This window comes from Lineus longissimus, chromosome 18 (genome assembly GCF_910592395.1).
Source record: "Lineus longissimus chromosome 18, tnLinLong1.2, whole genome shotgun sequence".
Taxonomy (NCBI): Eukaryota; Metazoa; Nemertea; class Pilidiophora; order Heteronemertea; family Lineidae; genus Lineus; species Lineus longissimus.
The window spans coordinates 6654837-6671800 of NC_088325.1; the positions used below are offsets into that span (position 1 = coordinate 6654837).

General features: G+C 41.2%; 1 protein-coding gene across 1 annotated transcript; it reads left to right on the forward strand.

The window, feature by feature from the left end:
• The first annotated feature begins 2570 nt into the window (after positions 1–2570).
• Positions 2571–4814, forward strand: LOC135502653 (roundabout homolog 1-like). The gene is made up of 4 exons (XM_064795609.1): positions 2571–2595; positions 2842–3114; positions 3684–3986; positions 4768–4814. The coding sequence occupies exons 1-4, from the start codon at positions 2571–2573 to the stop codon at positions 4812–4814; spliced, it is 648 nt and encodes a 215-aa protein (XP_064651679.1).
• The last annotated feature ends 12150 nt before the right edge of the window (positions 4815–16964 follow it).

The following is a 16964-nucleotide window of genomic DNA, read 5'->3' on the forward strand; positions in this document are numbered from 1 at the left end:
CACTGTGCAAGTACCGCGTGAAATCGGGTGCGTTCCTTCCACGATTTATACCCTTCCAACTGCCAATCTCGTCCAAGCTGACTTTATTGATAGCAATTTGCCAGTAGTTCCAGAAACCACCTTTTTGTGGAGGATGACGTCATCATGGAATGCATTAGAAATGCGTTGTTATCGTTAAAAAAAAAACTTATATTCATGACGGGCCGCAATTGCAAATATCTAATTATTTCTCTTCAATAAAAGCAAAAGTAAGTTTTTGTGATTGTTTTGTATTCCATATACTAGAATAAAACGTTTTTTATTAGAAGAAACATTTTGTATATATTATATTATGCTCTGATAAAGCTCGGTGGATAGGACAAACATGCACACGGGAATCACTAAAAGATGTGTCCGCTTTAGAACTGGTGACATCACGAAAACATCTCTACATTCCTTCGATTTGCACATGAAGATGTACGAAATCGCTCACGGTGAAGGAATTTGTTCACATTGTTCATCTCCAAACCCGGCTAAAAATGTTTGGGAATAAACCTTCTTCTACGTTTCTTGTCATGTTTAAGATGATGTACGGATAAGTGCCAGCCAGTACTGCATGATGTAGTCAATCTTCTCTGTATCACCCTGTATGATAACATCGCTCCGTAGTTCAAATAGGCCCCGTGTGGTGGCGTAGTAAGCGGAGAGCTGATTGTTCCATAGCATGAGTGTGTGGTTGGCGTGTCGTCACGTGCATGCCCATATTTGGGAGCTCAGTACTGTACACGCGAGGCGAGGTACGACTTGGTTGTTTTAAAAAATAGATTGTTGAATCGGATATGCCACTGATTTCTAAACTACCGTCAAATTCCGATCTGATCATCTAAAAATAAGCTCCAAATATTGATTCGTAACCACGTTAGGTTCCAATGGCATTACCTCATGTTTTTATGTATTTTTAAGACTGATTCCAAGGTTTATCACTGGTTCCAAGGTTTCACTGTTTCCAAGCTTTATCACCTACCTTTTGAAATGACTCTGTGTTGTTAGCTAAAGTCAATTTCAGAAGGGATTGTTCCTGATTCTGTTTCAGCGACTTCCTCTTGCTGTAGAGGACATGTATAAGACGTTTCCTAAATCTTTCAGAGGTCGGAAGCAAAGATCGTTTGAAAATCGTGTGTTGTGAGCAGTTATCTTGATCTTAAGTTTTTAGTTCACCTTTTTTTGGTTCACCTTGTTTTTTAGTTCACCTCTCATGCTTGTTGTTTTTAATATAATGCGTCATTTCCTCTGTGCAGCCTACTGGTGTTTACTCTTTAATTACCTTATTTTCTACTCTCTAATTACCTCATTTCACACCTTTTTTGCCCTTGTCTACGTTTAAACCTTATTAACCCTGATCCCTTTGTTTTTCTGTGGTTTTCAATCTAGTGTATAAACAATTTTTGTGTTTACTCTACAATTTGCATTGCATGTATTAACTTGGATATTTCACTTTTTGCTCATACTATATTAAGGTACAGTATGTGCCAAAAGCTAGTACCGGTGTAAAAGTAATCCAGGTCCAACCTAGCTGGAGTCCGCCGGACTCTAACTCCTAGGAATCAAAGTCCTACGGTCCTGGACGACTAGAAGCTGGAGTCCTAGGACTTAGATTACTAGCAACCAATGTACTAGGACCGTGACTCTTTAGGAATGTAGGTCCAAAATCTAGTAATCAGCGTCCTAGGCGGACTTTCTTTCCAAGGAATCTAACTCCGCCAGACCTTCTTTCCTAGAAATCTAAGACTGCTCGGCGGATTGACCGCTTCCTCAAGATACTGCAACGAGCTGGATAGGCCTGGTCGTAGAAATGCAGGAATGAAGGCCAATACGAGTTTCCAAGTGCGTTTTATTGGTCTAGAAAGCAGGCTAGACTGATGAATATAGTTTAAATGTGATCGACCCATTCCTTAATTGATGAATCAGTCGAATGATTGTAGTCGATTATGCAAGAGGTGACAAGGAAAAAAAGAAAGAGTAGACCGAGAAGGACTCAAAACCTAGGGTTCTTGCTTAGTAGGCAGGGACCATGACCACTAGACTACGAGTGATTGGCTGGCCGACACCCCAAAACCTTAGATATTAGAACGCATGTTCTATTATATGCCATAGTACATTCTATTGTGTATGCAATTTAAATGGGTACGGACATTGGTTACGGGGGATATTAATTTCTGTCACTGATGTAAAAGAAATCTAAGTCCCCCAGTAATCAGATTCCTACCTACTATATAGGAATCGCTGACCAGGAACGGTAGGGCCCCATTCCTTAGGCACCAAGGTGCGTAGAACCTCGGTTCCGGGCGGACTTGTATTTCTTTTACACCGGGTCCTCGGACCAAATTATTCAGTCTATCATGAAAACAGTGTTACTTTCAATCTTTTCGTTATGGTATGTATTAGATTCGCATAAAGTGCATCCTCGCATTCAATGATTATGTCTTCCAATACCCAAGTTCCAGGTCTCTTGGTGATGTAAATTATGGATTTCATTTATAACCACAAAAACTGTTAGATCAGTCGAGTCGGTGCCAGGTTTATTTTAAGAGATGAAAAGTCGTCTGAACGATCAATGTGAGTCATCGTTTGATTTTGCGAAAATAAACTCATCCAAAAAAATAAGATCAGACTGAGTTCTTCTTGTAGGCCAACTTTTTTCGAAATGACCGGAGGCTGTCTTCTTATAGTGGCTGCGGTATAAAGGCCGGCCACTTTCTCCATTTATTGGGTTCTACATGTAAGAACGATAAAGATATAGGCTTACACGTTTGTTACTATGCCGCCCAGTTGCTGACTTCTCTCTCCTTTTCCTGATTTCAGTTCCACCCCTGACCCCGACCGTCAAAAATCCATCACCGATCAAAGTTGGAGACACTGCAAAATTTACCTGCAATGCCGAAAATGAAAACGTCACGAAACCAGTCACGTACACGTGGGCTAAAAATGGCACCACTGTGTCACAATCTGGGACTAAAGAACCTGGTGCTCTGCTTTTTTCACCCGTCAAGAAGGCTGATGCGGGAAAATATGTCTGTGTTGCGAAAAATGATGCTGGCTCTAAGGCAAGCACTGTACAGGATTTCGTTGTATACTGTGAGTATGATTCATTGTGCGTTTCTGTTTTTGTTTAAGCAAACCCATAATCAAGAGATTTGTGTAGCACTTGATACAGTTGCTCAAAGCGCTTTACATTATAACGCCCAGCTATCGGCCCGTACATTCATGATTTAAGCTCTTATCTACTCTCTGGGAGTTTGACTAGTCCGATATGCCGCTATTTACAGCGCTCAGGACTTGCATTCATATTTCGCCACCTATGCTTGCTAGGTACCAATTTACTTCTGGGTGGTGAGAAGCAGGGTTATATGCCTTCTTAATGACACAAAGACGGAAAAAGTCGAACCCACGACCTTATAAATATGAGCCTGGCACTCCAACCACCATGTAACTGATCTCTCCTCAACTTGACGGCTTGAACAGAGAGATTCTCGGCAAACGATCAACAGGGTTTACACAGGAGAAGAAGGAATTCACAGAGGTCCCAACAAAAGACTGAAAAGTAGGAAACCTAACAGTTTTCATCAGTTTACAAAATCTTCCCCGTATGCATCGCACTGTGCATTATGCATAATGGCCACTGAAAACTTCCTTTTCACCCATAGACTCTCCTAGAATAGATCCAGAGGCCAAAATGAAGTATGACGTGGAAGGAGAGATAGGCAAGGAGGCATCATTCGAACTTTTCATAATCGCCAAACCGACTCCGGCAACAACTGGTTACATTTGGTCCAAAGCTGACATTAAACTTTCAAACTCATCGTCCAAATATGAAATCACATCCGGGTCGACGTCGAGCAAGTTGTCAATCAAAAACGTCACATCCTCCGATTATGATAACTATACGTGTTCTGTGCAAACGAGCGGATTTCAAGCGATGGTTTTCAAATTTAACCTCCTCAAACCAGGTAAGTTGTATCATCTGTTGTTAGTGTTTCCACGAAGAGGGGTGTACTTCAATAATCACAACAAAAGACAGCCTTGGTAGGTGTGGGGTTCAAGAGGAATCTCGTAGTGTGGAGCCACGTGTATCGAATAGTGAAAGAGAAAGAGTTCGAGGCCAATCTGCTCGATCTGTTGTAAAACTTTATTTAAACTGAACTAAAACATGAAACATAAAACCATCATAATTATGATGTGTAAGTAAGGTCGAAAATCAATAGTAGGCTGGAGAAAACCTAGTTATAATAATGAGAAGAATAAGTATTATTTTTTAAGGTGGAAGGCAATTTCAATAAAACCAAAATCGCTGGAGCGCTGCGAAGTCACTAAAGAAAAAACAATGAAACAAAAAAACTGATGAAACGAAGCAGATGTTTATCTGCTCCGTTCCATCAGTTTTTCGTTCAAATGAATAATCCTTAACGCTTAATTGTTCCACCTTGTGAACGCTACATCGACAAAATATCGTGTTGCTTTAATTTCAGGTACTCTTCAGTTAACGGTCACCAATACCATCAGCAATTTACGTCCACGTCTCGGAGAAACGATAATGCTGAATTGTAGCATTGTGCATGGAAACGCTGACGGTGTTACATGGTACAAGGACAAACACTTCGTCAAAAAATTGATTTATTTGTCGCACAATTGCTTAGTGGTTGCAGAAGAGTATAAATCAAGACTGACAAAAGTCAAGTGTGATTCGAATGATTATAATTTTCAATTAAGTAATGTTGTCATTTCGGACAGCGGGGATTGGGGATGTGTGGCTGATGGAGAGGAGGCCAAAACCTTGAGATTGGATGTTTCAGGTAAGTTCGAAAAATACATTTATCTATGCAGAATACATAATATTCTCCCAGGGACAGTGAAACGACGGTACGATAACGGGACGTACGCAACGAAAGGCCACAACCAGGTTGATATTTGTATGTTTGTTAATATTGTTTAGTAAAGGCCACAAACCAGGTTTGATGTTTTCGGTATGTCAAAAAGTCAATACAACACTCAAAATCGCTCTTAAAAGGGAGGACAGTGTCATTAACTCGGATTTTGGAGTGTTCAGTATTATTATGCCGAGTAATTTGTAACGTCAAACCAGGAGGACAACAGTTAAGTGCTGTGCAGACATGTGCGCCTTTGTTGGTATTGTAACTCGCTTTTCTCAACTCCATCAGGGTGTTATCCTTCTAGAGATGACATTGTATATATTAAAACTCACGTAAAGTGCATCCTCGCATTCAATGGTTATGTCTTCCAATACCCAAGTTCCAGGTCTCTTAGTGATGTGAATTATGGATTTCAATTATAACCATAAAAACTGTTAGGCCAGTCGAATCGGTGCCATGTTTATTTCTAAATATGAAAAGCCGTCTGAACGGTCAATGTGAGTGAATGGGTGGTATGCATACAAAAGAAGTAAATACTACTAGCAGAAGCAAAAAGTAAGAGCATTTACTAGTAGTAAAAGTATAAGTAAAAGGTCAATTTCATATGCATAATATTTACCTTTTACTTCAAAGCTGATGCTTTTTGATACTTGACTAGTATCTAGTTGTTTACAACAGTGAGGTCAGCCGATTCAGAGGCCTGGGCAGAAGAGATGTAAGCACTGTTATGATGTGGTAAGCATGTTATGCGGCTTAACTCCTTTGTTATATCTTTGAAAGAGACACAATCTTGTCGTTATGCAAAATGAAGCATGCAACAATTACTCTGGGACCTTTTTTCAGCTGTAACCTAACACGTCCTTGCAGGATAGGAAAACGTTTCTTTAACTGTCCAAAACACCGTTAAATTATGACTCTTTCCTTCTCATGACACTTGTTGTATGATCTTTGCTCTAATAAATTTACCGGGTCCTTGAAAGGAGTCATAAGCCAGGGGGCAATACGGTATCCATTACCCCTAACAACAAAGCATCCGTCACCGATTTGGCCATAAGAGGTCCCAGATCAGAGTATTTCCAGATTCTGCTGTCGTGGATAGATCCTGGCCAATTGGCTGCGACACTTGTAAACTGCTCTCCGGCGTCACATGTTGCTTGTACATTCAAAGTGGCCACGCTTTTTCGACAAATGTACTCATCTCCGTGGTTTTTTGGTTTGAGAACCTGCACATGCATACAATCCTGTGCTCCAATGGCACAAGGAAATTGATATTTCGCTTGCCACGAATCCTTAATAGCAGTCTGAATATCTGCTGCTTAAGTTGGAAACGGAATCCAAATATCGGCTTCTCTACAATCTGGTCAACAATGGCAGCAAAAGACCTTGATACTGTGCACTGATGTATCTCAATGTCTTTGCCAACGCCGAGCTGAAAACCTGGATCCCCAACATGACTCAAAAAAAACCTCCATTTGCTGCTTGAAGAAAGAGTGCCACCCCTAGTCTCAATTCGTTCTCCAAGAAAATGTTCGGCCATCCAAATGACGTTTTCTTCATTAAATCGAAATTCCAATCGATACGTTGCACCTGATGTTGGTCTTCGTGCGTTATACTCTCACCTATAAATGCAGCCATTTCCTAAAAATACGACTTTCCTGTTTGACTTCAAAGGTTGGTCTGGAGCTACCTTGGAATTTTAAAGTATTTACTAGAGGATTGGTAGTAATTACTTCGTTTTATGCATAATGATTGAAGTATCTACTAATTTTGGAGTAAACGCTAGATGAGTAAATACTTCTTCCTTCTACTAGTAGTAAACACTTTTAAGTAAAAGTTTTACTTCATCTTTATGCATACAGATGGCAGTTAATACTAGAAATTTCAAGTAAAAAGTATTTACTAGTTTTTATGCACACCACCCAATGTTCGATTTTGCGAAAATAAACTCATCCAACAAAATAAGATCAGACTGAGCTCTTCTTGTAGGCCAACTTATTTCGAAATGACCGGATGCTGCTTTCTTATAGTAGCTTCGGTATAAAAGGCCGGCTACTTTCTCAGTTTATTGGGTTCTGCATGTAAGAACGATAAAGATATAGGCTTACATGTGTCTTACTATGCCGCCCAGTTGCTGTTCTTGATTTCAGTTCCACCCCTCACCCCCGCCGTCACAAACCCATCACCGATCAAAGTTGGAGACACTGCAAAATTTACCTGCAATGCCGAAAATGAAAACGTCACGAAACCAGTCACGTACACGTGGACTAAAAATGGCACCACTGTGTCACCAGGGACTAAAGAACCAGGTGCTCTGCTTTTTTCGGTCGTCAAGAAGGCTGATGAGGGAAAATATGTCTGTGTTGCGAAAAACTATGCTGGATTTAAGACAAGCACTGAAGAGGATTTCGTTGTATACTGTGAGTATCATTCTTAGTGCGTTTCTGTTTTTGTTTAAGCAAACCCATAATTAAGAGATTGTATAGCGCTTAATCCAGTTGCTCAAAGCGCTTTATATTTTCACGCCAAGCTATCTGCCTGAACATGTACATTTATGATTGAAGCATTTAGTATGAAAGGTCCGACCTCCGCGCTCAGGACTTGCACTCATATTTCGCCACCAATGCTAGCTAGGTATCTATTTACTCCCCAGTGGAGAGAAATCTCACTGGGTCTTGTGCCTTCTTAAGTGCACAAAGACAAAGAAACAGTTCCTTTCCAGAGTCGAACCCACGACTTTATGAATATGAGCCTGGCGCTCAACCACCAGGCCACTGAACTCTCAACTTGATGGCTTATAGGTACCTTTGAGGAGTTTCCTATGTGTTCGTGCGCCTTGCAACCCCAAACCGTAGTTCCTATTCATATTAACATATCTGGCCCATGCCTTCACATATGTGTCTAATGTTTGTCTTGACATGCTTGAGGCAATTTTAAGCATATTTGTGCAATTCTCGAGGAGCTTTGGTGGAAATGACGTTCCAATGGTTTTAAAAAATGTCAGTTCCAGAGCGTGCGTGGTTTTATTGAAATCGGGGTGATGAGCAGGGACTATCATTCTGAAGACTGACCTCGAGTTTAATGTGGTCAACTTTTTGTCAAATTCAAACTTTTAGAGGTAGGAATAAAATAAGCTGACTAACTTTTTTTCTGGTTTAGGAGTGCTTCCAGACAGAAAAACTATTTTTGTGACAATTTACCTATAGTATGGGTATTTTTTTCTGCATGCTCAAGTGACCTTGACCTCGTCGTTTCGGCCCCCTGTCTCCAGTCAGATATTCGAAGGCACTGCCCAATCCTCATCTGTCAAGTTAATGATGGGATGTCAACTGATATGTGTGTGACATTTGGATACAGGAGACAAATACCAGTCAATTGATATACATGTATATATAACACTTCTGGGTCATTTTAATTAATGTTGATCTATCAGGATCAAAGTCTATTGCCTGGCCGAAGTTCGCTGGGGAATGCACCTCAGATTTTGGCTGAAAACTGTTAAGTAGTACCTTACACAGAACCTATCGGCAAACAACCAATAGATATGCTACACTGGAAAACTGGAAGTAGTCGACCAATACTCATGGCTCAAATCCGACGTCTTCTGTTGTTGGCTGTCCCAATGCACTTTAGTGGAAGGCCGGTGTAATTGCCTTAAACGTCCTTAAAGAGTAAGTAGGACAGAGTGTCATTGAGATAATGGATTCCTTTATGCAATTTCAATCTCTAATCCGTCTCCAAAACAATATGGAAGGACACTTTTTCCACGGTTAGGTTGGCATTTGAGACTGCTACACCGATGCGAGTGGTTTTGATCGGAGAAATTACACAGAGTCCGATTATATTCTATTATAAATTATTAATTATATAGGAGCTTCATAGCCTAGTGGTAAACACTGCTGACTACCACGCAATAGGGCCCGGGTTTGATCCCGGGGAGAACCCAGGATTGTGTTGGAGCTTCATAGCCAAGTGGTTAACATTGCTAGCTACCACGCAATAGGGCCCGCGTTTGATCCCGGGGAGAACCCAGGATTGTATTTCTGGATAAACCGGCATGGCTTTCAAGGAACAAAAATTCCTGGCTCTTCATAACACTTGTCCGTGGTCCCTTGTACCTGAGTGTCCTATACTGGGATCATATATACCATATAGCCGCCATACCCCCGGCAAAAATCCAATAGGGTTACGACGCCGGTGGATGATATGATATGGTGATATAATAATAATAAATCATATTTTCCCGTGTTTAGGTTTTTCATTATTTTCTATGAGTTTCAATGGCTTGAGATACCTCAGCTGGTCAACAAGAGAGATTCTTTCTGCAACATATCAAATTATTATTGACTTTGCCTTTAGTTTTCTCAACACTTTCCAACCAACATGTCAAGTTATGGCCTTGAATATAGAGTACATTGAATGTCTCCTCTTTCTAACGTAAACTTCTCATTTATAGGTCGATTGACACTATGGATGACATTACGGGATGACCTGCGTATTTTGTTGTGGGTTGAAACATGGGTGAGGTGGTATTTGGTCGTACAGCTTCACATTATGCAGAGTAATAATTCCTGAGGGGGATCATTAAGGTTGAAGAGAGATTGGTGGGTTTAAGGTGTTATAACGCATAACTTGCTGAAATGGAATCAGCTTTAAAAAGCCTTGCTTGTATTTTAGATGCTCCATCAGTTGCTTTGTTATTGAATAAAACAACTCGGTCTTTTTCAACATCGGAAGATGACATGGAAACGTTTACATGTGAAGCTATTGGCGGCATCCATGTACCGCTGGTGAAACTAATACGCCAAGAGGGGACAACAAAAGAAATGCTGATTCAGCAAAATAATCGTGTTGTAATATTTCGACGGCAAATGATTTGACAGGATAACTAGATCAAATTCTACTGCGAGGCGACTGGACTAGGAATCCCCGAGTATGATTTGTCTTCGATTGTCACATACACCGTGTGTTATAGACAAGGAGCCCGGGGGTTCAACCTAGCTAAAAAGTTAACCAATTTCTATGTGTGTCTACAGGCTCCTTAAGGGTAACTACCAAAGGATATGAACGTCTGCCGCGCTCGTTGTGGTGGGTGTGGTCAGGAGGGGATAAATAATTGGACCCCCAAAATAGGCTCGACTAGTTCGTTTATTAACCGCACGAAACTTGCTGCAAAATGTTCAGCATATTCTCATATCTCATGTACCCCCACCAGACGTTCCTAATTATCCTACCCCTAAAGCTAAGCTAGACTAGCTCATTTACTAACCGCACAAAACATGTTGCAAAATGTCAAGTATATTCACATGTATCAAGAATGACCATCGCCAGATATTTTCAGTGGTGGGGTACGCCCACCAGAGATCCCTAATTGCACCACCCTTACCGAGGTAAGCTAGACAGGCCCATTTACTATAAACCGCACGAAACTTGTTGCAAAGTGTTTAGTATATTCACATTCAAGAATGACCATCGCCAGATATTTTCAGTGGTGGGGTACCCCTGAAAGCTAAGCCAGACTAGCTCATTTACTATAAATCGTACGAAACTTGTTGCAAAATATCCAGCATACTCACATGTATCAAGAATGACCATCGTCAGATATTTTGAGTGGTGGGGTATCCCCACCAGACGTCTTTATTTGCCCCATCCTTCTAAGCTATGAGCTGGACTAGCTTATTAACTAACCGCATGAAAATTGTTGCTACAAATTATCAAAAACATACTCATATGAATCAAGAACAACCACCGTCAGACATTTTCGGCGGTGTCACACATCCCTTCAAAGTTGACTAATCAATAAAGTGTATCTCAACATATCCCAATGCGTCATAAATTACCAAGCTCGAGCATCTGTAGGGGTAGGTGATCTACTCCTGCCATGCAGAAGGACATAGTGACAGTCATGGCAAAGAGACAGCGATGAGACAATTATTGTTGGAAACGAATGAGATCCCGACACTGCATCTCTTAGTGAACTTAGTTGTTCTGATGACGAACCCATGGACAGAAGACTCCGATTCTGATCCTGAATAAGACAAATACTAGTCTTTTAGCTGTCCAGACAAAATGAACTTAGTTATTCTAACATTAGCTGATTTTGCAACAAATTTAAAACGTGTAGTACCAGTCACTGAGGGCTTATACGATTTGGAGTTATAACTTTCCTGAAAAATACAGTAAATATAATAAACAGAAGCTCATATACCAGGTGATTGAATATGTAGATCTTCTACCAGTAATATATCAAACAAGGTAATCATGTTTGTCATCAAGATCAAATCAAAGAATGTGCAAGACACCTCCACACCCTTTGTATATGTATCAATATGCCCAGCATCAATCAATTGATTAACCTCATGTAATCAATATAACAGGAATGGACCAAGTCTGAAATGACAATTTGATAGTGTGTAGTTCTTGAGTATATCTTCAATAAGACATGGCATGCCTACCTGTAAAAGGCTGATGTGAAATAGTACCCGCTGAAGGCATAGCATGGTATCCGGGTAGTGCTCTGGAAAGTCCTGGTTTGCGCTGTTCAAGAACTTCGGCAATATATTGGTACGTTGATATATCTCCGACTGCTTCCCAACCCACAATCCATAATGATGGTCTTCCCAGATCGTAGTTCTTGATGTTGCTATCCTAGTGCACCAATTAGTATAACCAAAACATCTGTGTCTGATGCCCTGACAATGATCTCACCTGCCGAAATGTTAGAAAGATGAAATTCAATCAGTGTGTCGACCTCTCCGTGATCCTCTTGGAGATGTACTGGCTTGGTGACTTCTTCATCAGGGACATACCATCAGCAATATCCCATCCAAACAAAGTCTTCCCACCGAAGATATTCCAGTAATGATCTCGTCTCCATTCGCTCAGGAGGAGTTTCCCAAGTTTATTCTAGAACACTCCATATTAAAGAAGTTTTTCGCCATTTGCTCAGTCCCCCTGATGACGTATGTGTCTTCAACTGCACCTCGCATCTTCATCTATCTTCATTGGAGTTTCCAACATATTCATTCAAACAAATATATATATATATATGGATATGTTTATTCGTATAAGATTACAAAATCAGATACACTTGATAACTGTGCAGTGCTTAGATTACATGGTGCAAAAATTTACAATTCAACTGACAAGTGTTACATTTTGTGTCTTCTCCGCTGGCAAATAAATATCACATGAGTCCAGGTTACAGCTATGAAACGCAAAGAAATTCTATCATATCTGAAATCTCGTCCTTGGATAATAAGGGGTGTCCATAGTCTCGCATGGAAATTAACTCTCTAACTTGAGCACCAATTAATACATTGCCGTCATTTTCAGCGTCATTTAAAAGTCCAATGCTGATGCCAGCCCTAACTAGCTCAAATTTGGACTTATTGGCAACCCTACTGATGTAATTTAAACTATTGCTGAGAGGCGAGCCACTCCCATTTACCATCAATTTCGAACAGAGTTCAACGTACATGTTATGTGAAGCATAGATTGTCCTGATGAAGTTCAGTGTTCGCTTTATGATTACAGTTTTTACATCGAGATCGTCAATTATATTGGGAATAAGGCAGTTGTGAGTTCTGTACGGGCAACCCATGATACGTCGGATACATTTTCTCCACGCGATATAGAATGAGTCGACCACTGCGGGCTTGGACTAGTCCCACATTTGGCATCCGTAAAGTGACATACAACAAGTCTTGAACAGTGCATACTTGACATCAGTGCTGGCATGATAAAACTGACAAAGAAGAAGATTGGTCCTAGCGTACAGGTCATTGATACTAGACTGTATTCGAACCCGGCCGGAATCCGGTCCAAACGGAATTCCCAAGTGTAGCTCACTGTTGTTGGGTGTTAAAACAACACCACTGAAAAATACCGTAATATGTCCAACATTCTGAAGGCAGAACACCAACAGCTTACTTTTAGCGGCATTGAACTTTATCTTGTATTCAACTGCACACTCATTACAGATTCCTAGTAATTCATTCAGCGCAAATAGTGCTGGTGCAAGAATAATTATATCGTCGGCGTAAGCTAATGCTGCGAGGGGGATATTCCCGATCCGACAGCCGAACTTCGATTTACCCAGGTTATCAACGAGTTTTCCAATGTAGAGATTAAAGAGAATCGGGGACAGGACCCCACCCTGTTTAACCCCATTGGAGACAGTGAAAGGAATCGATGTATACCAATCCCACCTGACACTCATTTTCTGAATACTGTATAGTGTCGCCAGAAAGCGAGCTATAAGGGGACACAAACCTTTGTTAAGAAGAAGTCTAAATAGTTTGATGAAATGTACACTGTCGAAAGCCTTACTAGCGTCCAGCATTACACAGTAGACGGGGGTGTCATTATTGTTGTAGTGACGTATTACTTCTTCAACAACGAAACTGCAGGAGGTTGTTGAAACACCTTTCTTGAATCCGAACTTGGCATCAGAGCACCGTATTTGTCCAAGATGACATAATCAAGAATATTTCCTATGATACTACTGAGAGCGATACCTCGGTAGTTATCAGGGCTTACTGGACTTTGCGCAATATTTCGCCAAAAAAGTATTCTACGCAACGGTCCCTAGGTGACATTTTCTATTCATAATACACAGCCTGTCCATCCCAGATCGTGGTTACATGGGGAGTAATCGTTGTAAAATTAGGCCAGACGCAAAGACAGTTAACCCGGGTACCACTATGTTTACGATGCGAACAAGCCGTGTAAGTCATTATCAGCATTTTTTTCATTGAACATTTGCGGGTACAGCGCCACAGGGAGCAGCATTGAACGGTAAACAGGTTCACATCATATTCAGACAACGACTTGTAACGGCTATACAGGAAACGATTCGTATCAAAAACCGACGATCACAACTATTCGCTTGCTGAGAGTATACATTACGCGCATACATTACATTCTGACATTTGAGCTTCCAAGCTTTGAGAAATAACAGGTCATGTGCGAATTTGGCATGTAATTTTGGTAATTTACGTGAGTACATTTTCAACCCCGAAAAGTGTGAAGTGAAGTTATGCTTTCATTTGGACCACAAAACTTAGGCTCCTAAACTGAAACGTCGTCATCGTTTTCTTCTAATGGAAAGGAAATTCATGATTTTATTTTTAAAAACACGTATTCATAATGGAAAACACATATATACTGGTGACTGACACCATGTATCGAACTTGACGTACCGGGGTAAAACATAATGGTCGCTCCCCCATTTCGCTCGTTTCGTTGCGTTGCGCAAAGTCCAGTAAGCCAGTTATCAGAACTATTAAGCGACTTCCTTGTATTCTTAGGAATAGGTACAATGACTGATTGTGAAAAAGCCCCGGGACAGAAACCATGTGACACCATAGCATTCAATAAAAAAGACAGATAAACGCCTAGCTTGTGGCTTGCATGAATGAAATGGTTGGATGATAAACCAGCGGTACTGTCCTGCTTGCCATTCTTAAGTTTTCCCATTCCTGCCATCACATTATCTATTGAGATGCTGTGTCCCCCCTCACAATCACGGCCACAACATTCATCGGTAACCTTCTCCAGAATATCATTAAACAGCTGATGCAATTCGATTTCATTGTATGATACAGAGTTGTACAAAGTTCGAAATTTATCCGCAAACAAATCACCAATTTCCGCCCGACCGGATCTAGCATCAACAGTAATCGGACTTTCTTTGTTTTTACCCTTAACCTTTTTAACCTCTTTCCAGAAGTCATCAGTCTTTTTGCCATGAAGAGAAGTTGCCAGAGTGTTTGCTGAGGTTTGATCCCTATTCTTTTTCACATTCTTGACAGCTAAGTGATATCTTGCCCGCGTTTGTCTCATTATATCAGCCACAACGCCATTTCTAGGGCTTCCATTGTCCCTCCAAATGTTATGCCAGAAAATTGATGTGTTCCTTAATTCCCTCACATTGTCATTCCACTCAGCAATACCCATAGCCACCTCATCCGAGCGATTGACACTTGGTATACTATCTGAACCCGCCTTCAAACAGGCACTTATGATACTGTCATGGAATATCTCTATGTCAGTTCGATGGTCATCACAGGTACACAGAAAGTCATTGCTAAAAATTGCATCGAACGGAATGTTAATGTCATCAACGAAACTATCCAGTTTATCTCTGTACTCATTCAGAGTCTGAGGTGTAGCTTTATCCCAACACAGGCTTTGAAAAGGGATAGGCTGTTCAACCGCCACCGCATTTGAGGTTGTTATTTCTATTGAGATTTGCAGACTTGAATGATCTGAGAGATTTGCGCCACTATGATTAACTCTATACTCCTTTATAGCCGCAAACACATTCTCAGAAACAATGAAATTGTCTAATGTAGACCGGGAACCTGTGATTTTGCATTCAAACGTGAAATCAACCTCATACTTTTCATGCGTCAGCCCACAGTGTAGTGATTCGAAGTTAATGAAATGCTGCAGGGCGAGAGTTTCTCCAGATCTAGTCCTACCAAAGTCAGTATTATAATCACCACCGATACAAATATAATCCATATCTGAGGAAGCACATATTCTTGAAATTTCATCAAGTACATCACTAAATTAAGGAACGTTTTCTGCACTGTCGGTTGGCATGTAAACATTTATGAACAGAAAGCCATAGTTGTCAAATTTAACGGATACCGCACATAAGCGATGGGACTCGCATTCAATAGGATTAACTGATGCAGCAATACCTCTCTTCCAAATAAAAGCACAGCCCCCATAAGGTCTCCCCCGTAATAATGTTTTGCCATCCATCGCAGATGTGCCATACACACGCACTTGACAACCAAGCTTGACAAGACTATTTTTGAAGTCTGGGAATTGATCTTGGCAAAGCCAATGCTCCTGTAGATAAAGAAAGTCAGAACTTTCAAGAATATCGCGTATGTGTTCTTTACGACCAGCGCCAAGGCCGTTACTATTGTATGTTGGCAGTTCACATGTTTGTTGACATCGAACACGGTTAACATGCGCCACACTGTTGTCCTTACGTGATGACAAGTTCTGAACACTAGCACACATAACAACAAGTAGTACAATAAGGCGTATTCGCATGAACTTGATTGCTTAGGTAGTGGACTCCCCACCGCGCGGAGTGACATATTTCCTAATTCTTACACCTTCTGGCCACAACTCAGTGTCAAACAGGTCCTTGTATTGATTGACAGCTACCGTTAGTTTGTACGACTTATATTTCGATTCTGCGTGAGAAACCTGTTGTAGTTCTCTGACCACAATGTTATTATCTTCGATATACTTTTTCATGTCACTAAGATGTGGATCACCAGCAACGCGGCAAATGAATAAATGACAACTGGGAGCTGGAGCTCCCTTGAAGGCCACGCTGTCTTGGCGTTTGGCCTTCCCCTCTATGACTTTCTTCCTCTTGGTCTCAGCTCGTCGCTCCTTACGCTGATGATAGCTAGACTGACGGAAGCCATCATCACTTTGATATGTTCTCTCACTACATCCACTCAGGCGATCTAGTGAAATGTTACTGCCACCATGAGTATCGATCAGTTTCGATACCGCCGGTGGTTTGAGTGACTGTCGCGTTGGGAATGGTCCGGGTCGACGCCCCCTCCCGCTGGCCACTCCACGCCGATCAGGTCGAGGTGAAATACCCCGGCATCCTGCAAGGACACTAGCAAATGAGCGTGGTTGTTCACTTTCATTTTTCGAACCCGACTCAGATACCTTTTGAGATGCTGGCCATACAGACTCGAATGACTCAACGTTCATATCGTCCCAGTTCGCAGTATCATCGTTGCCCTTTGATACCCCCTTGTTTTTAAGGGCGCCGATCGACTCCTTCAGGACACGATTTTCTTTCATTAGCATATCGACACATTCCTGAATACTTTTCGTTTTCTCCTCCACATCAGCCATGCGATAGGCGATCGTCATATAACTGATATCCTACGGGTGAATCTTTGGCAGGGCACCCAGCTGCATTGCTGTAACCACTATATTCGGCATGGCACCAGCGGCATCGAGCTTTCCCATCGCCTCCATGATATCACCGATATGGACCTCCTC